This window comes from Amphiura filiformis, chromosome 5 (genome assembly GCF_039555335.1).
Source record: "Amphiura filiformis chromosome 5, Afil_fr2py, whole genome shotgun sequence".
NCBI lineage: Eukaryota > Metazoa > Echinodermata > Ophiuroidea > Amphilepidida > Amphiuridae > Amphiura > Amphiura filiformis.
Window position 1 is genome coordinate 12,588,817 of NC_092632.1, and position 26,745 is coordinate 12,615,561.

The window sequence follows — 26,745 nt, forward strand, 5'->3', positions numbered from 1 at the left end:
CTTGGTAATCCTATCAAATTGATGATTTGGAGATGATTTGTGCTGAATGATTTAGTACATTTAGATTACCAGCTGCAGATCATGGACAATAAATGCAATTGCTTTAACCTTGGTGTATGTGCATGGAACATGGCAAAAATAATTCAAATGGTTCATCAACCTTTCAACCTTTTTTTTTAATTTTGATTTATGAGGAAGATGCAAAATGAATGTTTTAAAATATTGTCTGGGCATGATATTTCAAGCCAAGGAAGGCAAGTGCAGCTGCAGCTCTTGTGGTTGAGTATGTGACTGGACCTGGCTTATGAAAAAAGGGATATGCCAGGCCATCTTGACACCTATAGATACAATAAATCTTTCATACAACAGTAGAATATTTAAATATTTATATCATATGCCATGATTGGATACATACATATCATCACATGATATGTTTAGTAAACATTAAGCAAAATTTATGGAAGTCATGACCTCACATATAGTACATTTCAAATAATCATGATAAGTCTATATTGTTTTATCTAGCTCACTCACTCATTCAGCATGCTAAACCATGAGCATTATGAAATGTAATTATTAGATTGCTTAATTAAGCACATTCCAAGTTAGAGCATAATACTAAAATATTCATGTGATTCAGTGTCTATGTAGGAAGACACAAGATGAAAATTGAGTCTTCATCTTCAAATTGAGTCTTCATCTTCAAGTGCTATGTCTCATATCCCTGATATAAGGGGGGACTGGGAGCTTTAGTAGTCGGGACCTCAATCAGTCCCCCTGCTTCCATGCACCTAGCCTGAACTAGCAGTTAATACAACTGTGTCTAAACTGTCTGTGGTGTAGAAAGGGTCCAGATTTTAAACCCCTCAGCTTATTGGATACTGCTGATTTCCAGGGAGGACTTGTATTTCAAGGTGTATATCACCCACAGTTAATGAGATACATGCCATATAAAAAACAACCACCTTTTCACTCCAGGTTTGCCCCTGCTTCCTTAATTTACAATTTACAATTCTGTATCTTTTTTGGGTTTTTTTTTCTCAATGCATGCTATTACATTCTACTCAGTTAAAAATGCCCATGAAATTTAGTTGTTCAATTGTGTTGAGAACATATGAAGGCATTTTGATTTTGGAGTGTCTACAGTTGCACAGAGCAGATTAATAATGATTTGTTTTGTCATATATTTATTCATTTTGTAGTAATGTTTTTGCAGGTATCATTTAAAGCTTGAAAAGTACAGCTGAGTTCAACCCATGTCAATGTTGATTATTAATCTTGTTTTAATTGGATATTTTGCTTACCATTAATAATAAACAGAATATTTCAGCTTTAAGATGACACTGACCGCTTCACCAATTTTGATCAAATTTTGCTATGTATACTACTTCATGTATGTTCAGCATGCCTCATTTATGAAATATGTTAAATTTTAAATTGAGTTTTATCTATTTATTGAATTTTACATCCTGAAAGACCCACTAGACCTTTCAGTATATGTCAGGTAGCATAATCTGGCATAATTGCAGGATCTGCATACAATTTCTAACAAATATTCTCATAGAATTGATCAACAAAGATAAAAAAATTATCAATAACTTCTGACTAAATGAGCTGCACTGTCTTGCAGTCATTATCATTTTGTATTAACATTTAAGACAATTCAACTGATGAAGGAGTGAGTGATCAGTGATACCATGTTATGCTACTTGTCATTCATTTTTCTCATCGTAATTAGGTCCATGTGAAACCGTGCTCTCAATTTAGATCATTTTCAAGCAATATGACCGAGTCACTCTATTGAAAGCATGGCTTTGAAATAAATGGTAGGTATATCTTCAGTTGTAAAATATTAATTGTGGTACCATCTGTGGTTTAATTAAGGTCTCAATATCACTATGAGGCATCATGAACTCATTTCTGATGCCACAGTTCATTAGCGTCTATTTGAGGACCATAGCTCCAAATTTGACTTTAAGGTGTGGGGTATGAGTTTTGTACCTCAACACCTTAAAAGGTCATTCTATGAATGTACATACTTGTTAGGGTTAAGGAACTGTGTGTCCTGGTAGATGAGTATGTTTGCTATGACTTGTATAGTACAAATAGTGGTTAAACTCCAACTGTTAAAGAAAGGTGTATATGGTTTAGGTGTCTATATCAGAACGAACGAAGAACAGAGAGCCTACAGAGAGATCAAAAGAACAGGGAAACATAGATGCACAGGGGAGCTATGAGTCATAACCTGAAAATGGGAATCAAATAAATGCACAAGTTTTAGTTTATTTTCATTTGGAAAATTTTTTAATTCTTAAGAATTTTTGTCTGGAAATCTCCAAAATTAAAAATGGTGATTTTGTGTTTTTCAGAAAAGCTTATTTGTTTTAAAAGTAAGAAATTTGAATAAATTATCTGTTTTTTGATTTCACTGTAATGACCAGAAGTTAATTTAATTGCATCACAGACCCTAGAAACTCTTTTTGTTTAGGGTTTGTGATTGCATGTGTCCAATCTGGCCATATTGCACTCCCAATATCAGTAGTAACCACAGTATATATTGCTAAGAGTCACAGACATTATAAATAGTCTGATTTGACCAATTCCCTTGGATAAATTTCTTTGATTGATTTTCATTATTCAAGGTTTTAAGGTGATCTTTTAAGGTTTTAATACTTTGATATTTAATATTTCTGAAACATATTATTGTAAAAGCTTTTGCCTTTTGAAATTGAACTCTGGTAATCAAATGATATTGCATTATTCCTCTGGGAATGCAATAAAGAAGATGCTGAAGATTAGTAAATGGACCCCGTAGATGGATGTCATCGTACTACCAGGTCTAGAGAGAACTGACAACATCATGCATGTGCTCATCATTCATATCATGTGGAAACAATGATGTGGCCCAGTGATCTGGGTCATGTACCAGGGTTGAAAGATGTATCAGCTGGCAGCGGCTTCATAGGTCGGCATATATATACAACATTGAAGAACAAACCAAAAACCATCAAATACGTAATGAGTCACAAAGGATGGACCGCATATGTGTGATATAACTGTGGTAACTTTTTTGTTCAAGGGGTAGTGTCACTGCACTGTGGTATAGCCCGCTTTTCCAATAATGCTGGGTGAGAGGGTGGATGCACAGAATTGCCCATGTTTAAATCCAACATCTAAAATCTGCACTGACAACGTTTTTTTGGGGAGTTGGATTCCAAATAAAATTAACCCATTCAAGTTTGATGGGTTCTGGTGCTGTATGATGTTACATTTGACCTACAAATGAATTAATGAATACTAATGAGCTCATTTGCATGTCTCAAAATGTTGCACTTTTTGCAAAATTGGTTGATTTTGCAGCCCCACTCTCCTCTTCAACTGTTCAACTTTCTTCGCATCATGCTGTGATATCACGGCTTGCACGCCTGTGATTGGCTGCTGGAAAATCAATGTTGGCAGAATGACCATAAAAGGAAATGCAGACCCCCACATAGTTTTAAAACATAGCAGCATCGCGCGCTGAAATTAAAAAGTACATTTTTATCTCATCGCACGATGCTGTAATGTAAAAGCATCACAGCATTGCATTGTGTAATCTGAATCGGACTTTATACAGTATTTTATAACATACTGAAAGTGGGTGATGGAGAAAAATTTGGGTTTTCTGCATGTTTGTTTTATCAAAGATTGAACAAAATTCAAAAGGAAAAAAAAAAAACACTGATCTTTTGGTGAGAAGGTTACAAATTTTAAAAATTATCTTGTAAGACCACTTCTAGTTCTATTTATATCCATTCAATATTAGCAGTACATTATACTGAGGTTTAAACAAATATCATCAACCATTTTGAACTGTCCAGTATTTAACTTCTTATGTAATCCCTTTCCTCAAGGATCTCAGTATTTAAAGCATAATACATTTGTTATGATGGTGAATGTGTTGACATTACCAGGCAATTGGCTTGTAGACCTGCAAGTCTGGTTAAACATCTTTACAAAATGTATTCACCTTAAAAGTTATGATTATTCCAATGTTATTTGGTTATGGATTGAGATGACAGATTGACTGACAATTACGGTACAATGGAAAATGTTGTGCATGTCACCAATCCAGGAAAAAGTTAGATCCAGAGGTTCAAGTCAAAGGTTTTCCTAATGTTTCATACTTTGATGTAATGAGTAAAACCCAGAGATAGACTAGAGTCCGAAGTTTTCCGTTTTACGGAAAACGGAAGAAAATCACGGAATCGGGGGTACAACACGTAAAATGATATTTGATAAAATACTGTTTAATAATACCGAAATAAAGGTATATTTCCAAGGCATGAACCCCCTATATCCCTCCAAACATAGTAATAGTCGGCCTATTATTGTGAGAATATTCCAATTAGAGCATGTTGATCGCGATACTGAACACTTTATTGTAACATTAATATCATTGTTTATACATTTTAAGCTTTATTCATGAGACGGATTTACAAATTTTACAACACGGATTACAACACGGAAAATGGATTTTAGAAAACGGTAAACTTCAGACTCTAAGTTAGACACTCGCTGATATGTGCAGCAATCAAGATCCCCAGTTTGTGTCTCCCTGTCATACTCTCAAGTCAGTATGCTTTGGTTCTTTAACTTGGTTGGTCTCCCACAAAAGATCATTTCTGCCATACTCTAGAAGGCATATGAATGGTGAGTATCTCCAAAGTCTCTTTTGTGACCAAAGTGCTAAGAGCAAAATTGTGCAATTGATTTTTTGGGAGTGCCCTTTCTGTGCTTTTAAAAATTCTGTTTCTTTCTTTTCTCGTCACACAGGCCAGCATGCTTTTGCTTGAGTCTTGTTCCATCAGGACCTCTAGCATGTTTCCGCCTGAAAAGAAACACACAAACCCATTAAAACTATAAATTTGTGAAAAAACATCAGTTGTAAAATATTACAATTATCAAGACCTTGATATATGCTACAAAACAGTACTAATAATAATGGTAATATATTAAACCATATTCAATACTTAATTGTACATGATCAATGAAGCTGATGAAACAGGATGATTTCATATATTTCGTTAATATTATTATTAATTGGGTTACCGGTAGATAAGTGGCAAAATACAAGTGTATTGAATTTTTTTCATTTTAATAACGATTATCAATTTCTTTTGTCAAATGCCTACTTCACACCATGCAACAAGTACAGTGCACTAGCTCATCTGTGGCATCATATACACTAATTCAATAGGGTTATGAAATGTGTAGGTTGTATATTAATAGTGCGATCAGTTCCAAATGTGCATCAAAATAAAATCAATATAAATACAGATTATGCTGGACAATTACAAATAATTATACTGTGCCTCATCTGAGTGTAACGCCATGTTGGAGTTTGTAGTGGCAGACTCGAATCAGTGCGTTGCCAGCATATGGACAAAACGCTGTTCTACGCGTGTGTATACTATATGCCCTATGTTAGCACGCACGATTTGAATCTGCCACTACGAAATCCAACATGGCGTTATTTTCAACTTGAGTCGAGACACAGTATAGCACCACACTTATGAGTGTGTGCTTACAGAAATTTTGAAGTAAAACTAATTTGAGACATGAGCAATCGAAATTATTTGGTGTCTTTTTTAGTTGTGATCTAACTATAGGTGTTATTGATATAATGCGCATACATTATCCATTGATTCAGTACCATCCTGTATAGAATGCACAACACCTGTTCCAAGTTTGCAGCCAATTCACATAATGATACAATATGAACAAACTATTTGCATATTTTTTAACACATTTTCACACATTTGTAACAATTATAATTTGAAAATTTGATGCCATGTGTTATCAGTATGTTATAATGCAAGTAATTGACATTGTTTGCGGAAAGCAGGGCAAGTTGAAATTAAAACACAAATGTATGTCACATACGAGATGCAACAATAAAATCAGATTAACGGATCTGTGTTATAAAATTGATTTTCAGAACATCTGAAAGCACATCCAAGAAATTGTAGATTGAGTGGGTCTTAGAATATCTGAATGGTTTATATTGAATTTTAATTATATGTATACATACATTGTACACTAATACTAGTAATTAAATTACGCAAATTCAACTGTTTGTGTTTTCTTATACCAGCATCTTAGTAAGTAGGTTACAAAATGAAAAATCCACTTCCAAAATACTTGTTTATATAAATATGCTTAATTAAAGATACATGTGTATGAAACTTCATATTTTCAAAGATAAGTAGACACAGAATTTAATTTGTACACAATGCTTGAGATCACAACCTGATGCTTCTGGTTGCCATGGAAACACAAGTATGGCTGCATGGTAAAGGATGTTGTTATAGGAAATGTGTTCACCTGGTATGGTCTTTTCTTGCCACTATCTATGCTTTACCCAGCATAGCAAGCTAGCCTTTGCCAAAGTCTCAATTTTGGGTGGTGGTGTAAAGAGTAGAAGTGGACTTTACATGAGGTCAAGTACAAATGTGATATAATCTGAAATTATTATTGTAGAGCATTTTGAATGTGATAAAGAATCAAAAATAGGAATAAAAAACAATTAAAACATAGCATATTCACATGTTAAATACACAACCAAGAATGGTAGAAGTATTTCATTTTGAGCATAAGTAAAAGCTTACCTATCTTCAATAGATAAGCTAAAGCCTATCTACTGAAGATAGCACAAAATGTAAAATGATTGTGAGAATCTGCTATTTCTGTGTGCATCATAACTACAAAATGCCTTCCTTACCCTGGAGGTTTAGGTTTAAGATTTTGGATTCATAGGATTTGTTTAAAGGGTTTAGGATTTTTAAATTCTAAACCTAAAACAACTCCTATGTGTGAAAAGGGTTTAGAGTTACATTATGGTTTTGCAGGGTTATATGATTAATGATTTAGGGTTAGGGTTTAGTGTTAATGTGCAGACACTGCAGAGGGTATGTGTAAGTTGTTGTAGGCATATAAGCTAACCCCTCCGCATCACTGCCAACGTCAACAACACCACCATCTCCGATCCAAAGGTCTTTCACACTTGTGTCATACGTCATCAAGACTGGTTCCTTATCAATGAACATTTGTAATCAATATTAGCTTGTATTCTTTCATGTTTTTTTTTATAATGATGCATTGTTTCAAGATGGACCATTAATGACATTGGTACTAATGCACCACTGGTTATTGTTATGATTGGATCCTCAATTGTTGCAGGTCATTCACCACAACATGAAATGGCATGAAACCTTTATACCAGTCAACAAAGTGTTGTACTTTTTGGTAAAATAATTCCTTTATGGCAAGTAATAGGTAAATGTTCCATGATAGTCCTCCATCCTTTGGAGGGGATGCAATTGGTACCAAGTGAAGGAGCACAATATATACCCCTGATTGTTCCATCGCATACATACAAATTCACTTTCTTGGACTACATGTATTCCCATCAATTTTTGCATTGAATTGAAAGAATGAATATGAAAGAATGAATGAACAGACAAATGGACAGATTAACAAAGGAAGGAAGGAATGAACAAACCAACCAGCAACACCTGAATGACTGAACAAATTTGCCCTATTCATACACCATTTGAAGCAAATTTAGAAAGAAAATAGAACCAGATATAGCCCCAGCTATAATATTTTTCAAGGAAGTATGAAAAATCCTCAAAACACAAATGATACAATTACAGGTATTTTAATGGTTTTAATCATTATGAACAGGGTTTTAAACCACATTAATGGTGATAGCTTTAGGATTATGAGTTCAGTGATTCAAGGATTTCATATTCATAGTAAACATGAATGAACAATGAGCATTTTAATATAATAATATCACCCTCAAATGACTCAGACAATTTTCAAACACTTGACAACAATTGGTACATAAGAACATCTGCAACATGCATCACCACTGACCAAGGCTGGTCTACCAACTGTATGAAGATTAAACAATAATTCAGAGGAAAAATCTAATATGTGACCATCCAGCACAACTGAGCCCTGAAGTCGCGAATCATCATTTTTGAGATATTCAACCAAAATATTCTGCCTGAAATTAGCTTTAAAATGATGTATATCATGTCTATAGTACTTGACATTTAAGTAGTGAAAAATCAATAAAACAGCCAATAAATCCTTTGCTTCCTATTGTTTATTGTTAAGTTCAATGGAGCATATCTCAATAGTGGCACTGGCGACATCCGGGCTCAGTTGTGTTGGATGGTCACATATAGTGAATTAAGCATTGGAGCAACCATGTTAATTAATTATGCATACAAGTATCAGATGTAACTTTGATCAGTGTAACTTAATAGCAAGGTCAAGAATTCAGTGCCATTGTTTATTTAAACCTTCTTTCTATTGTTTTAACCATAGACAGTCAGCATGGTCAGTCAAGATGGTTAACTGAGGGGGATGGCAGGAGCCATACTTGTCCAGCTCATCAAGCCATCTATTAACCAAGAAACTGCGTGTACATATTTCCATAGGTCATGCAGTTCTTGAGTTAGGCTAATAATATATCAGAATTAAAGTTTTAGCCATTTTCCTCCATCTCGAGAAAAATCATACACATGGGGTAGAAATGACACACCTATGGTTGGCTAAACAGATCATAACGTTCATTAATACGTGTATTCGAAATTTCGAATACGCGCAATGGAACAGACCAATCAGTGTTGAGTTTCGAGAACGTGGGAGGGAAATTTTAAAGCCCGTGTATTTAAATCGAGGCACGTAAACAACCTCGTTCACTGCAGATAAATATTCGGAGATAATTTAATCCTCACCGTGCTACATCACGCCGTTTTTTGTAAGAAATGACGGGAATGAACAGAACATGCTAAAAGATCAGAGAATAAAGTAGTTTTTGGTGTTTTCATACCTTTTAAGGGGAGAACTGAGGGTTAAAGGTAGGCCTATCGGCTTCCTTTATACAACATGCTTTTTCAAAAATTCTCTGGGGGAAATTAAAATGCATTTATTCCGTGTTGAAATATTTTCTGATGTAGCAAAAAATAGATAGGATACACTCCACTCTTAGTACCAACTTTATTCTATGTGGAATAGGGCCTACATTTATTCCGTCCTGGAATAAAAACATTTTAAACAGCGGATAGTGTATGTAACAAATGAATTAGCAATATCTGTATATATCTGTCTCCACATTGAATCCTAAAGTATTAGGCTAGGCTACATATAAATTATAATATGAATTATTCTTTGAAAGTAGAGAATATTAGAACAGTGACCGTATGCCCTAAAGCGGCCGATACCGAACAACACATACACAGCCTTGACCTGCGGTTGTCTATATTCTGAGGCATTTGCATGCTGGTCAGGTAGAAGATAAATATACAGAGTGACCTTCAGCTCCTCCGTGTTTGGTCATATATACCTACCGTATAGGCTAGGCTGCATGGGGTGTATCCTGCATAAGTTAGTGTTTATGTTCAAACCTGGAACTAGTATTATGCCTACCTCAGGTTCAAACACATTTTTTAAAAGTGTACGCTGCATGACTGTATGTTTCGGTTTTTAGGGATGATTATCCGAATGTCTAATAAATGATGAGAAACAGTAATTTGGTAGTTTGCACCCTTACAACTCACATCACGGTGTTTCTTTATGCAAAATAAAAGTTATGCAAAACATCATACTTTGTAAGTATGTAGAAATGAATGCTACGGTATATCGGGTCCGTTTCAAAATAATCTTCATTCACATTCTTCTCCCGCTTCTTATTCTTGTAATAATTATAAGCCTTTTGATTATTAAGTGAAGTTTGTTATTAGTGCACGAGGACAAGTGCCAATTGCTTTGATATCACATGCGGGCAGTCTCACGAGGTCGAAATTGTAACCCACGTTCTCGAATCTAAACGCTGATTGGCCTATTCTATTACGCGTATTCGAAATTTCGAATACACGTATCAATACACGTAATGACCTGCTTAGCCAACCATACACACCTCTTTATCAAGCCTTGGGATCGCCTTCCTTGTGTGTGAGTTATATTTGTCTCCGACACCACTAGGTCATACTTACATCTAATCTGCCTTAACCCTAACCCTACCTGTGGTTTTTGTGCTATCGGAAGGGAAAGAAGGAACGAAAAAGGAGAGAAGATGAAGGAGAAAGTCACTTGGCACCCCCGGATTCGAACCTCGGACCCCTCGCATGCCACGCAGAACTTCCCCAGCATGTAGCTACACAGGTGACGTTGGCCCGGCCAACGATTCCATGGGTATATATGACTTGGTCTGATTGCGTCATCAAGTCCCATGGAATGCATGCACGCAGAGTGGTTTTAATAGTGAGCTTTAGTGAGTCCTAGTTGGGTTAGGGTTAAGGAGGCATATAGGAAAAACATGCATATAGCTTAACCCTAACCCTACCCGTGGTTTTTGTGCTATCGGAAGGGAAGAAGGAATGAAAAAGGAGAGAAGATGAAGGAGAAAGTCACTTGGCACCCCCGGGATTCGAACCTCGGACCCCTCGCATGCCACGCAGAAGATCCCCAGCATGTAGCTACACAGGTGACGCTGGCCCGCAACGATTCCCTGGGTATATATGACTTGGTCTGATTAAGTCATCAAGTCCTGTGGAATGCATGCACGCAGAGTGGTTTTAATAGTGAGCTTTAGTGAGTCCTAGTTGGGTTAGGGTTAATTTCATTGCGATTCACCTGAATCATAATTCCTAATAACGTGTATATGGGTACCATCGACATCGACATAACTGGAACTTTAGGCACAAACTAAAAGTGCCCTCCAGTAAAAATCCCACCACCAAAGGTATAGGCCTAGACCTTTAATTCTTGTTGGCATTTGCAGAGGAGGGAGCTCTCTATTTGTACGTGAAATTTAAAGGAGACAATGTGCACCATTTGGCAAATCTTTATGGTATAAAAATTGTATGAATTATTATGAAACTATGTAATCCTTTCATTAAGAAAACTATGACTGGTGTCCCCATTGTAGAGTTTAGATCTTGAAAAGGAAGCAATAAAAAAATACAAAAGTTATATTGGCTTGCATGGGATATTCGGATGTGGTTAACAAAATTTGACTTCCCCATTCATTCATAAGATACGTAATCAAGCGCATAATTGGTGTGCAATTTTTGTACAGGTTGAATGAATGAGTAAAGTAAATATAAGCTCAGTCAAGGACTGCCCACAGTCAAGTTTAACATAAATACCTTACAGCAAAATTCACAATTGAAAATCATATGCTTGACCTTCTCAATAAATAATCTATGTTACCATTACCAAATTACAATAAGCAATTGATTCCTGTGAATAAAGTGTCAATTTCATGGTGGACTTATCAAAAAAATTAATCAAAATAAATACAATGTGACAAAACGTGACTATAGGGGTGCAAACAACTGACCAGTAAAGTAAATTTTACTCCAGTGCAGATAATCAATCTCTAACCAGCCACCCTTCTGTCAATCAATTGGACAGACAGTTTGATCCTGGAAGATGCTGAATTATAATCATAGCTGTTGAAAAAGCTTTATTGAACTCAGAAATCAGAATGGATCAAGTTCATAAAAGAATGCCATGTTATAGGAATATTTGAACTTATTGAACCTATGAGTGTGAATCAGTCGACTTTCAAATTTGATTGTTTTAGGACAATTTTGGATGATCTTTATTGTCAGACCATTGATATATGGATAAAAACAGAGGTGTACTGACCAAGAGAGCAAGGCACCCCCCCCCCCCCACACACACACACACCCAGCTCAAAATACTGAGACAAAAGGAACCAAAGTTGTAATGTGCGTGTTCCTTTGGCCCGGTTGTTTGACCCAGTGTTAAAATTGCAACTTTTCATGTGCTTCAGGTGCATTTCCCAGAAAAGTCATTTTAGTAGCCGATCAGTGGCTCCATTTGGAAATTTTGGCCCCCTTTTAGTGGCTTGGGTATGCCGCTGGATAAAAACATTTGGTATATTAATGTATGCCTATATTGGGACAACCATTATTGAATTGGTTTCACTCCAGGTTTCTAATGTCATGAATGTAGCAAACCAAAAATTGATTTCCCATGCAGACAAAATCATGCAGCAACATTCAACAGACTCAAAAGTCATTCACACACATAATTTGTCATAATGATCACAGAATGCCACAAGCTTTTCAGATGGTGAACATTCTTGAAAACATTGCTGGTTGGACCACTATACAGGGTGTCCCAGAAAAAATTACCGAGTGAATAAAATTAAACGTAAGTCGAGAAGCAGACATTAGAATCAGAAAATTTAAAATGTAGCGCTTAGCCTATTTCAATGTGCATCACGTACGAAAATTTTGTTTGATTCGGTTGACTGGTTGCGAAGAAATTAACGATTACATAATGTGCGCATCAATGCAGTTCATTCCAAGTTTGATCAACAGGCGCTTTTTCATACTCACTCACTGCTTCCTAAAGTTTGTGTATCTCATTAAATTTAGTACACATTATCAATTATATAATCCGATGGTGTTATCTTATTCATGCTTTCACTGAAGATGAATAACAATTTGTCCGAGAAAACTTTGATTTCTGTAATTAGAGCTTTCCAACTATAATTATTTAGGTTGTGTAAATAATGTTATAGTTTATTAACTTTCCAAAGAACATTTGAGCCAAGAATGACAATGATCAAGTGCTTACAGTTTACGTGACATGCGATTTTTGATACCGTGCAACATTAATGTTGAAGTTTTAAAAGATTTAAACTTTGCATTACAATTTCTACGAAATATTCCAAAAACTTAAATGTGTGTGAGAAATTGTTTAAGCCAGCTGGAATTCTTTTTATGCGATAATTCTTTATGTAACATTTATATCAACATCAACGAAAAAAATATTTTTACAAGTACCGAGCATCATCTAATATGCAAGCTTTTTCAATATCGTGCAGGTTTTCAAATTTGAACAAAACCTAATTAAATGTTTTGCAAGAAACAGATTGTTTAAAAAGAACGAAAAGGATTTCACAGAACAAAATATGAAGCCCATTGACAGGTAACCACTATAGTGCGCATTGTGCTGAATTATCTTTCTTTCAAACTTGGAATGAAGTAAATTGAGGCATGCGTTATGTAATCGCTCATTTCTTCGCAATCAGTCAACCGATTCCAGTAAAATTGACGTATATAATGCAGAATAAGATGGGCTACACGCTGATGTTTAGATATTTGGATTCTGATGTCTACTTCTCGACTTACGTCCAAATTCATTCGCCCGGTAATTTTTTCTGGGACACCCTGTAGTGTGTCAGTTTGGTATCCCTAAGGTTTAACCCTTTCTGTGTCAGAGGGTGATGTCCAGATTCCAGAAACTTTACAAAGCATTAAAAACGTTTTAATTTCAGAATTATATGTTCTTAATACCATAATTATTTGAAATTAAACCATAATAAAAATAACACACATTCCAAGTATTCACTGTTCAATTGTTATTAAGACACACATATAGGTCATCATATTTTGGTATAAACTATCAGAGTGTGATCATTTATGAGCTTGGATGGTAGCCAGTTTTTGGTTTTAATATGCTATAAGCTTTTTGTAATAATTGTGAATGGGTGCATTTCAGTTTGAGGAAAACACTATCTTCATTAGGGCAATATCCTGGCAACTATGTTAATTTTCTCCATAGAGAATTAGTAATAATTTCCGAAGGCCTTTTACAGATAGAGAATTCAAAACTTGACCGTGGGAATTCTACAATAGAGTAGAATATAATTACAAGAAATTATCTTGAAATTCAGGCTAATCAGGGTACATTGTATATTTTGACATGTTATGAATTGATATTCAGATAATTCTGCCCTGCCCATGTTGCATATGGTTCAGCAGTTGGTGTAATGAGAGAGCCAATAGTTTGTGAAGATCTCATATCCGCATATTGTTCTATAGGCCTATATGATAGGTTTATTCCCACATAGTCCAATCCCATTTGGTCCAATTTTTCCTTATTTTGTCTGAATTTATGATTTCCTGGGTATTACAAGCTGTGGATGTATACAATGAGATAAAGCCCTATTGTAAGATTTGCTCAAACTTATCTTGATTCCTTTAGTTTTCTCAAAATTCGAACTTTCACACAACACACCATACCCTGATATGAGTGAAAGCCTTAAATCTGGGGGCCTCATTATTTCGATCAAGGGAATCTTGCAGCAGATAGTGAAAACTTGCTGTAATTTTTCTTTTGTAGACATTCATTGCGATGAATACAAAATTTAGAAAGGTTGCAAATTTATTTGTATGCCTTCTCTGTAGCTTCTATAAGAGTATTATTCATGGGTTGATCCTTGATATATGAGAGACCCTTCATATGCAACATTCACTGTCATACATGTAGTAACAGACAGCTCATGAGCTCCCCTCCTGCGTTCACCCTATAGCTGTTATACTTTCGGAGAAAAAACAAAATAACATTATTCCTTACGTAGCTTGGAGCAATATTTATAAGGAGCCTGTAGAGTTGTATTTTCAAGAGGTCATTCTTCTCAATTCTTCTCCCAATTACCAGTATAACTTTCAAGCTAACTCCCAGGTAACGATAATCATCATGATAATAATCCATCCTGACCGAAATAAATGAGGAAAAGTTACGTGTGGTGTAAATCAGTGAGGTATCAAAGTGACATGCGGGGAATTTTTTTGGTCATAGCCAGAGGGGAAAGATAACCGAAGTGTGATATGGGTTATAAGGATACATGTGAATAAAAACAAAAAACTAGGTAATGAAGTCACTGCTGAATAGTGTGACTAGTGGGAGTATTCTATAAGCCTACTTATCCTTTACAAGCCCATTATTTTCTCATAAAATAATGATGCTGCTACCATGGCAACGGTGTCTTTTTGTTATAATTTCCGGTTTCATTTCTACTTTCAGTTCAGCTTGTTTATTATTAAAGAAGTGAAATATTCAGTTCTGCATGTATCTACCACATGTTGTGTCTAAATCCATTGATATTTTTGTGTCACTGATAGTACTTAATGCTTATTTTGGAATTTAATATTGTTATGTTTGTACTTTCATAAGGTTGTGTGGTATATAAGGCCATGATGATATCTGAAAAATTACAATGATACTAGTAACATTGATGCTACAGCATGTCAGAAAAACAATGTAATATGTAACAAAAAGTATTCTGGGTCTGGCTATGTTGAAGTTTGCTATATCAAAGGCTCACTATGTCGAAAATGGTTCACTATGTTGGATATGAAATTAGATTCTCTCTGGCGAAACTCACCCTAACCTTAACTGTAACCATGTTTATACCCCAACCCTAGCTCAGGATCTGTGCTCTAACCCTAGCTTGCCTTATTTCATATTCGACATAGCAAACCTTATTTCATATTCAACATAATACAGCAACCATATTTTCGACATAGCAAATCTTTTGACATAGCAGGCAGACACCAATTATAATGTGTCAACTGCATAGGCATTTATGTGCTAAATTTTCTTAAACCTGATGGGAGGAGAGGGTATTTTGTTTTCCAACTCTGTGTACTGTAGGAACTGAAGCAAGCTGAAATGATGGGTCTTGGAAGCAGCTTTGAAGTCTGAAAAAGGAGGGTCATCAATATGTAGCATGACACCCTGTATTATTATTTTTACATTTTCCTGATGTATATTATATCACCATATTTGATTGTTGATGCTTGTTGTTGTTTATGTATCGACTATGTTGTAATGTAAGTGAATTTTATTTTGTAGTGTAAGGAAATGTTTATATCACGCCTTGAGCACCATTAAATTGGTAGAGATGTTCAGCATTATTTTTATTGTTGTTATTATTATCATTATATTGGCCTAGGAGTGTATGTCACAGCCGGTGAAACTGATAAAGTGCTATAAACATGTGCAGGATGTTTAAGAGTGTAGCTTGAATCAGGAATTTTTAGGAATACAAATAATAAATTGATGGACAGAAAATTACTATATATGATTTGCCATTTTACTTGCTGGTACATAAACAACACAGCTGATGGTCATATGATTGGTCTGTTTAATGAATTTTTCAATGGAGTGAGCTGTTTTCATAGCATTGTCACTTCAACTTTATTTCTAATCATTTTATGTTATTTTGTTTATTTGTTTCTTGGAAAATTTGAGGGAAAAAGAAAAAAGGGTTTCAAACAAGCCCATAACTCCTAACTACTCTGCAGTCTACAGAGATGTTGTCCTGTATGATGAAGCTCCCTGGTCAAGTAATAAGAAGCGCAGAAGCGCAGTGATTTATAGTGCGCTACGCACAGGCACAACGCCTAGACGTTGATCCACAAGCCTCAGCACACTTTACAGGTTGTCGCTGACCACTATGGCCCCACATCATTCCATAAACCATTTAACAACAATTCAGGGACTTTGCTGCTTCAAGAGCGCACACCCTAGACTTTCCACAAATAACCATCGCAACCAGGATCAGCTCCCCGAGTTTCGTACGGGTTACAACGAGACAAATTAGCAGCGAGTTCCTTGTCCAGGGGAATTTCAAGTTAACTCAAATTCTTTCACGAGAGCATATATACTAGGCACCACCAGGGTTCGAACCCGCAACCTCTCGCACCATAGTCGAACGCCTTATCGAGTGGGCTAACTTGACTGCTGTCAAGTTAAAAAGCACATGTCCTGTAAACTGATTGTCCTGGGTTTGAGCAGGGTAACAGTCATGTTTCCTCCTGTGTCACATGGAGGTTTTTGAGTCCGATTCCAAATTTATTCAATGAATATAACTTGTAACATAAGTAAACAGATGATAGGCCTATATCATACCTGCTGATGTCGTAAGGGGGGTCTTAGTGAAAATGAGGGTACAGCTAGGGTTGGTTTTTTGTCTAATTTGGTTTAAAGTCAGTTAGTTTTTCGGAGTCCCAGCCACACATCATTCCCCCACCCAAACCGAAGTTGAGACCCTTTCCCCTAGTAATGGTACAGTGCAATTCAATCGAGAAAATAGTATACCCATTGTAGTATTGATTAATATGCCATTTTAAATAACATACATTATATCAGGTGTTACAGATATAATATTATTGATTATTGACAAATGTCAGGGTATAATTGTTATTTAATTTAAATGCTGTATTATAATGATTCATGAGGGAAAATAAAGGAAATTCAATTGCGTAATTGATTAAAATGAATTAGTTGAGGGTAATAAGTGTGACCTTATTAATATAAGTTTGATTTTTTGCACATGCACATTTGTGAACATGTATTGTTGAATTAAAAATATGAATATAATTATGAACTGTGTGCACAAAACCTGGAACATGTCAGGAAACCTGATTAGGCCAACAAAAAATTGTTGTGTTGCCCTCCCAAGCCTAAAATCTGGTAGTACAGCCGGCCGGATTTTTTTTTTTTTTTACCAACTCAACTCTTTGATACCTACTATTTCACAGTAACATGAGTGAAGAGAGGCATATGCATAATATTGGCTGTATTTTCTACCCAATGTTGAATATTTTATTAAAGTAAATATTAATATTAAGACCCTTCACAATTAATTCTTAGTTTACTATTTAAAGATTTAAAAAAAAGGCATGAGGTAACTTAATTATTAGTTATTTATTACTTATTATTTTCTTCATTTTGAAACAAGTGGTCACAGCCCAATATCAACATCTTGCATGGTACATTTTGGCACTGCAGATCATATTGCAATTATGGTTGATTTTATACATTGATAATAATATGTGTTATTTGTTTGTTCAGGATTCATGATCAAAGTAAGAAAGTAGCAAATTAATGTAACAAAAATGTCATTTAACAGAGAAAATGACAGATAAAAATCAAATAATTAAATATTTTGCGCAATTCTCAATTTTTGATGCGGTCGGGAAATAGGAAACTCAAAATCAATTGTGAAGGGCCTAACATCCATGTTGTTGGGATTCAATGAGTAAGTCCTACTATCCAATTATAGTGCTGGCTTGGGGCACAATCTTTTTAGTGAACGCCAGGGATCCGGGAATAGGCTTGGGGGTACATGTATGATATTAAAAAAACATTTGTTAAAAAAAATTTTTGAAAAAAAAAAAAAGAAGAAAAAAACCCGGGCCCAGATTTTTTCTATTTTTACCCGGCCGCGGAGGGCAACACAACATATTTTTTTTTTTTTTTTTTAAGAGATGAAGGCAATTAATAATAGGCCTACTTTTATCCATGTGAAAATGCATGTCCAGGGGGTACTCAACTTTGGTTTGGGTAGGGACATACCTCTGAGAATATGAAAATGGATGACCATATTTATACAAATTTTACCATTTTATAACTAAGGCTTAGAATTTTGGCTAAATTTAACCAAATTTTGTGAAATGTTTATAATTTTTTGTTGTTGAAAATTTTGACTCCAGTTAGGTGAAATTGGGGTATTATTTTTTTAACCAAATTTGACCTAGAAAAAGGAGGCCATTATTTACGGCACATTACTGTATGGTCATTTGTACTGTCAGAGTGTTCTGGATGACAACATAGGAAAGAAGTAGTCATAAGTTGTATATTTATTACATAAGGCAAGAAAGAATGACTTCACCGCGCTGGATAGAAAGAACCTACTCATTGTCAGGGTAGAATGAAATGCTACCTGACTGAAATGATAAATTGTAAGATTCAGCAATGGCTTACATCCAACTCATTCATTTCAACAGGCTAAAACAGGTCCTTATTTTGAAGATTAATCGGCAGTGACCTTTGATGCTTATTTAAACCATGCCTTATTTACTGCTTTTCACAATATATGATAATAAGTATAGTGTCAACAACAATTATCTTGATAATGGTCATTAGAGTATTATTTTGTGATATTTTCCATATTTGATTAATCAATATAACACACATTTCATTTTGATTGCAAATAAACAAGATGTGGTCATAGTAAAAAACGGTTTTGGGAGTCACTCAGAGAGATGCACAAGTACATGCAATTTTAAAACCCATCCTGATGATCATGTTGTTGCTTGTTTCTATAAATTTGATAGTTTTTAACATTTAAAAACATTAAGGATTTATTTAGCAAGGATCCAAGAACTACCCATCCATTGATCCCTGGTGACCGTGATGGCTATTCCGGCCTGGGATTCAAGGTGCCAGTGAGTGCGCCAAAATGTTGCAGCAATTGCTACTAACAAATTTTGCAATAACCAAATACCATAGACATAATTTTATAGAGGCTTTATGTTGTTGATTTTACATTAAAACTTTTTATAAAAAAAGATTAAGTTTTGGTAAAATCAACAAAAATTAAAACTTTTAAAATATTCTAAGTAAATCGATGTCATTAGGGTTTTCTATGAGACAGGTTACATGCAGCTAAACAAATGGCCTAGGAATTTTGCAGGCTATTCCATGTGCATCCATCCCACAACTCACATACAACGCACACACACACACACCCCACACACCCCCACCCACACATCCACGTAGCCAACACATCAATACGTAAACAAAACACTTCGCAACAGAAAATATGCAGCAAATTGTATATTTCAGTTCAGTAGTATAATATCAATGATGCAAATTCAAAAAATATATGTCGGTGTTAATTCATTAACCTGAAGTGTACACAAAAATTGAAACTGACCAAGCGTCATCAAATAATTTTGGTTAATTATTAATCTGTGGTCATTGACCATGTTGACCGTCACGATGATAAAGCGCATCTGTTGATGAACTTGACCATACTGATTGCTAACTAACAGAAACCATTTGATGATGATGGTATTGATAATGATGATGGTGGTTGCCAGGGTGGTTTGTATGGTGTTGATTTTGGTGGTAGTAGTGATGGTGGGTGTGGTGGTTGTGGTAGTGGACCATCCCAGACACTCGGACATACTCTTTGGACTGGAGCTTCATGCACTCTGCTGACCAAACATGGCGCAGCCTATGTTGCAAGATGATGACACCTCTGATACCGGTCTTCAAGTCTCAAAAGCACAAGAGCATTTCTTCTGACTGGACCAGTCCAGTGGGCCATGATTATATTTGAAACCTTTTTTTTTCTATGCAAGACATGATCTTATTCTTCCACACGACCACACAGAGTTTCAAATGAGGCTACCTGAATAGCTGACTCCATTTGAAATTCACACCCATGTGTGGAAGATTATAAGGTCATGTCTTCCATAGGGGGTGTATGGATTTCAACTGGAATAGCCCGATTGTGGCTTTCATTCTTCTAAGCATGCTAAGTGCACTTTTTTGCACTTTATATGTGATGTAAAATATGTTACTAAAATGAAACAAACCAAAGATTTTTATTATACATAAATAAAAATTGATTCAAATGTGTTAAAATTGAGGAGTAAACAGCAGGAGGCCGGAAGCATTTGGCAAATGTTTGCATTGTCCATCTAGATAGAATCATTGATTTTGAAAGAATTAAGCACTTTTTGTTAATTGATTAGCAGACTATAGGGATGTATCAATATTTCATGTTTTTAACCAGCTGGATTGTCATATTGCAAACCAGTCTATTTTGTAACTTTGATTTTAATATTGTGAATATTGTTATTCACAAGATATAAATCAATATTTGTCCGGCCTTGCCATTGATATACACATATGTTACCATTCATTATGTTTGTTAATTGTAATTTGATCATAACCATGAAATTGTATTTCCATATTGTTTTTGTTCATACGAACTTCAGAGCTCATAACTTCTTCTAATACATTATAAATATTTATATAGCGCTGCTACATTTAGAACATAGCCCTCAACAATAGGAAAGGTGTTGGAACAGCCAATAATTGAGAGTTTCTTGTCAATTTGCATCTCCTGATCATATGAACACTTTCATGGGATTAATTTGTCACACTTTGCCAAGTTTTGAAGTGTTGTATTGTTTTTAAATTTATCATTCTACGCTTCCTTATATTGACCTTTGCACAAAAAGAATTAATGTACATATTTTTAATTTCGTAGCAGTTAGCTACAACAAAATAAATGTAACACAAAAATTAAGTTTTACAGTAGTATGGGTTTTGACAAAATGGTCCACTTTATTTGACAGTTGTTATGTTCCCCTCCCTGTCCTGTCAACATGTCCTTTGCCACTATGCTCAAATAAGCCCCAAATGGCCTTATATGGGAAGACACACAATGCCTTGGGCCCAGCAAGATGATGTCAAAATACCATCTTGATACCATGAGGATACCATGCCATGATGATACAGTATTCAGACAAGAAGCTACATACAGAAGACAGTACCATCTGTAAATAGTCAAGATTTGTTTGTATTTCCTTATGTAAAGAAAGGTTGGGCAATAGCTTGAACCCATGGCCTTCCAAGATATAAATAAATGGAAAACATGATGTTGTTGTCTGGTGTTGAACTTCTTCAATATTTGCAGTCAGTTTATCTTTGCTTGTGGGATGATGCAATGTTGTTGTATCAATTTTGTAGATTTATTTTTAGTAAAATTCATAATAAATGACTATATAGCCATTTAATCAATAGGTGTAACTGTCACATGACTTGTTTTTGTTTTTCACTTCGAATACTAGTAGTCTTGAATAAATTAAGTGACAAAGCAATAACGAAGAATTTAAATAAAACATGAACATTTCCATTTCATCAGTAAAACTTCATGATGTCAGTAGTCCAACCACCATGTTTACTTCTTTCACATCATATCATAGGCAATGTATGTAGGCACAGACTGTGATGTAGGCAAGGCTACTGGAAATTTAGGTCTGCAGTTGGACTGCCTCATCAGGTTAACTGATGTAATGTTCTCACGACTAGGACGTGACCTGACGACAAACTACCTCATCAACGATCTTTCAATTTTCAATGACATTTGAATCATCTGTCAATAGCGCATTCTCAATGGTTCATGCTAACACATCTGTGACCTATAAAGAAAGATCCATTTACAGTTACAGCTGCTTTTAGATGAAGCTGCAGTGTGACCCCCTTTTTCCATCAAAGCTTTTTGCAATATTCTAAAATCATTTCTGAATGGATTTGATACTGTTGAATCAAGGCTAAAAATGTGGAAAAATATTTGTTCTTGTTTTTACTCAAAATTCACATCCTCACTATCAATTCCTAATCATGGCTAGTGTGAAACTTGAGCATCTGCCATCTGGATGTGGACTTCCTAAATAAATTGGTGCTGCATCACGTCCACATCAGGGTTTTATAAAAACAGTGACTAAACATGCTAAAGTGGCATTATTCTCTCAGTCGGGCTGATGTCTCAAAGGGAAAACTTCAACAAAAAACTCCATGTACGCATGTGCAGTATATATGGTTATTATGTGTGCATCTTTGTACGCATGGCCCGCACATCATAGTGGGAAAGGGATAATCAAGCCTGGATATCTGACTTCTAGAATAACCCAATTGAATCATCCAATCATGCAGTACCTTGCATAAGTTGCTCTAAAGAAAACAAGAAACTAACTACATTTCACTTTTATTCTTTTTTTTGTCATTACAGGAAGATGAAGAATATCCAGTAGAAATAGACATAGATGAATTAATTGAACTGAGTGAAGCAGAGCGATACACCTCAATACAAGAGACACTTGTAGATGCAACACAACCAACAGAGGTCAGTAAGAAGTGATTACCAACACCATCTGCAACTTCTAAGCAAATGCAATTGTACTGTGTAGAAGTTCAAGTTGTCATTAAATATCCCAATCTCAAAAAATAAGGGGACAAAAACTTCTTTTACTATTAATTGTCAAAAGTTTTTTGACAGAAAAAACTTAAGAAAAGTGAGTGAAAAGAATATATATGCATTTAGTTACAGAATTTGGTGATTTTTAGGGTAATTTCAGACATTTGCAACCCTCAAATAAAATGCCTGAACGATGACCCTACTTGAAATGTCTGTCCCCTTGTAGAAGAGAGTTTTTGTGTGACCCTTAAGGGTATCCGTAGGGAGAACACTTTGTTTTACGGCCAGGTCTGGCCAGGTGCATGTTTGTTCGCAGTCTACAGGTGTAACTAGGTTGTTGTATATTCTATAATTTTCCTGGTGTGTTAACTGTGATTACATCTAGACACCAGTTTATTTTTTATTTGAACGGGACTCTAATTTAATGAGAAAATAGCCGAAAAAGAGAGGCCCGGCAAAAGCCGATTTGCAGACAATTTTGTAGCTACAGACAGCTCGTATTCCATATAACAACTACGGAAACCAATCAGTGCCAGAAGTGTTGATTTATATTTCATCCACTTAGGTTTGGCTTAACCCACTAAAAGGTAAAACTTTAAGGCTGATCATTTTAATTATAAATGTAGTGTGTGTGTAAAAGTATATTTCTCAAAATGGAGGAGAGCGCCTATGACTATTGTCCGTTCTGTCTACATGGTCTATGATAATTATTTTCTTACGAAATATATTCACTTAACACAGACCACGGTTGCCAAACAAATGAGGGCAAACCGCTGGTCAAATCATTGAAAAGTCGCCCAATATTTTTTTTTATCAACCGTTGGTTTCTATGAGATAAAAAACTACCAGAAGTCGCGTAAGCCAATGTTGAGAAGTCATGCAATATTTTTCTTAACCATCAATTGGTGTCTATAGGACAGGAAATTGTCGCGAGGAAAATCTTCAAAACTCATCCTATTGACCTAGGCCTATTACATCGCGGGTTTGGCAACCCTGCAATATATACAGTTATATAACATCGCACCGCATTGTGAGGTGAACGAACTGAATGTTGACATTGTATTCAGGATTTAAAACAAGAACTGTCTTTAACCAGACAATGCGGTTGGTATAAAACATAGCGTGTGATATCATGATATCAACTTCAAAATCTAAAAACAAAAGTAAAGAAATAATTTAGGTGAAATAAATAAACAGCGTACAGCAGGTGCTATCTTGTCAATAATGATAAGAGGAACATGAAAAAAACCAGCAGAGAGCATGCACCCCAGTAAAGAGTTAAATAAAGCAAGGAAAAATCATAATGTGCAGAAGGCCTACTTTTCGGATGATATTCACAGAAACAAAAATAAAGAACTAAAGATCTAAAAACAAAAGTAAAGAAAATGAGGGCGAAATAAATAAACAGCGTACAGCATGTGATGACTTGTCAATAACGATAAGAGGAGCATGTACCTCAATAAAGAGTTTAAATAAAACAAGGAAAATCATAATGTGTAGAGGCCTACTTTTCGGATGATATTCACTGAAACAGAAAAAAAAAATAAGTTTAAAGAATTATATATTTTAAGATTAGATAATGAACAATCATACATAAAAATGTGACAGGTGTCTGATGATATTTATACACTTCGAGCAAAAAAATAAAGAACTACTTAACACGCGACATAAATAAATAGCCATATTTTATGAACGAACTGAATGTTGACATTGCGGACCAGGATTTGAAACAAGAACTGTTTTCAAAAAGAAAACGCAGGGTTGGAGTGAAGATATCGCGGGTGGCCTCATGATAAAAACAACAAAATCTAAAAACACAAGTAAAGAAATAAGTTAGAGGCGAAATAAATAAACAGCGTGCAGCAGGTGCTATCTTGTCAATAATGATAAGAGGAACATGAAAAAAACCAGCAGAGAGCATGCACCCCAGTAAAGAGTTAAATAAAGCAAGGCAAAATCATAATGTGCAGGAGGCCTACTTTTCGGATGATATTCACAGAAACATCTGGAATGAGCGTTTTGAGCGTTTCGACAGTATTTTTTGTGGGAAATGAGAGCACATCAGACACATCGAATTGCATTCTGAATACGAAGAATGTCTTTCTCATATCAAATAATTTTCATTTTTTGAAATTCACGATATAATGCAAATTTTATGACAAATTATTAAAATTTGATATTTTTCAAATTTTTGATATATAACAGTCCTCGATAAATTTTATAAATCTAATGACATATTCTTAAAGTGTATGTAGCTGGGAGGAAAAGCCGACGATCAATTGAAAATTTTGACCTTTCATATTGAAGATATGGATTTTATTTCCCAAAAAGACCTATTTTTTTTTGGGGGAATCCATATCTTCAATACTGAAAGGTCAAAATTTTCAGTGATCGTCGGCCTTTCCTCCCAGCTAGGCCTACATATACTTCAAAAATGTATCATTAAATTTATAAAATTTACTTCGAGGACTGTTATATATCAAAAAATATCAATTTTAATGATTTGTCATAAAATGTGTATTACATTGCGAATTTCAAAAAATCAAAATTATTTGATATCAGGACATTCTTAGTATTCAGAATGCAATTCGATATGTCTGATGTGCTCTATTGTCCCACAATAAATACTGTCCAAATGTTCATACCCCAGCCCTTAACATAAAACAAAATAAAACGGTCATGATAATATGACATTAAGGGCGAACACCACTAATGAAGCGTCTTGGTTGAAATGCACGTGAAAATTAATGTCTTTCTTTGCTCAACTTGAGGCCTTTTTGGCTCTCATAGTTGCCTGATGTTCCCCGTTACATTTTATTAAGAAACAAGGTAGTATAGTTTCTCTCCATTGATTTTGCAATAGCGTCTCAAGGAGGGGGGCTCAGAGGGGCTTTCAGATTTATGCGGGGGGGGGGCTTAATGGCTAAAAATTTTACATATCCCTCTAGCGTTGGTTGTCAGTAGATTGCAGTCACTCCTCATCAAGTGTTGACAAAGACAACAGTGGTTGTTGAAACGCATACACAGTAAGTGCATTTTCTTGGATCAGATACTACGAACTCTGGTTTACTAGTTTACTCTACCGATCCTGATGAATTTGTTCAATCAATAACGATATCTGGGGACCAATCACAAGCCAGATTCATTTAAAGATGCATTACATCATGACCAATTTTAGTTAGGCCAGAAATTGGCCTAACTCTCCATAGAATCCCGTGTTAAAAAGTTATCCGCAATCCAAAGTCAGTAGTCCACTTGGGAAGCTAACAAACAGAGGGCGTCACGGTGACTGAAAAGATTAGATGTGAAAATCTATCAATTGTGCACAAATAATAATCAGAGTTTTAAGCTTAAATGCAATAGCCAGAAGCACAATTGGCAAGTGGAGTACGGAGAAGTCTAGCTACACCCTGAAAGAGAAAAAAACAGTATTTGAAACGAGGAAATGTGCAATATGACTTAATGTAATACATTAGAAAAGGCTTAAAAGGCAACTATTAGGCCCTGATTCATATTTAATCATCATTTAGGCCTGTAAATTAGATTGTCTGTGTAAATTTAGCAGGATCCGACTTTTTTATGACGACTTTCAAAATGTGTTACATTTCAGAAACACCAAGCTGTTTGTGAGGTGGCGTTAGCTGTATGGGTTATAGGTTGAACTTTTTACAATATTTCTGGAAAAAAAATCCTGAAATCCATATATTAATTTTTACAATGGATGTCGTCATCTGACCTTCTGCTTGCAGAAAGGGAAGTTTTGAAGAACTGAGTTGTTTTCCGGCCCCTGTCTGTATAGAAAGTCAGTGGGGTTATTTACTGGTGTGCACCCTAAAAGGCCCTTGTCATAACCAATGGTGGCGGCATGATTTTTCCGTGCATGAGGGTTTAGGGAAAATTAAATTATATGTCTAAACTTGAGGTTGCATGTGTAAAACATGGTCTTTTTTTAACGCATGTTTGGGGTATTGAAATGATATTTTTTGGCTTGCACAATCATGGTAAAGATCCATGTCATACATAAGAGATTATAGGACATACAATACTTGGTAGGCCTAATGATAATCGTAAACTTTGTA

General features: G+C 35.3%; 1 protein-coding gene across 1 annotated transcript in view; it reads left to right on the plus strand.

Annotated features, from left to right (window-relative positions):
- LOC140152645 (protein phosphatase 1 regulatory subunit 14C-like) overlaps positions 1-26,745 on the plus strand; it is a 50,768-nt gene that overhangs the window by 13,136 nt on the left and 10,887 nt on the right. The window contains exon 2 of the mRNA XM_072175074.1: positions 22,481-22,594. Coding sequence (XP_072031175.1) covers positions 22,481-22,594 — 114 coding nt within the window. The remainder of the gene's footprint in view (positions 1-22,480; positions 22,595-26,745) is intronic.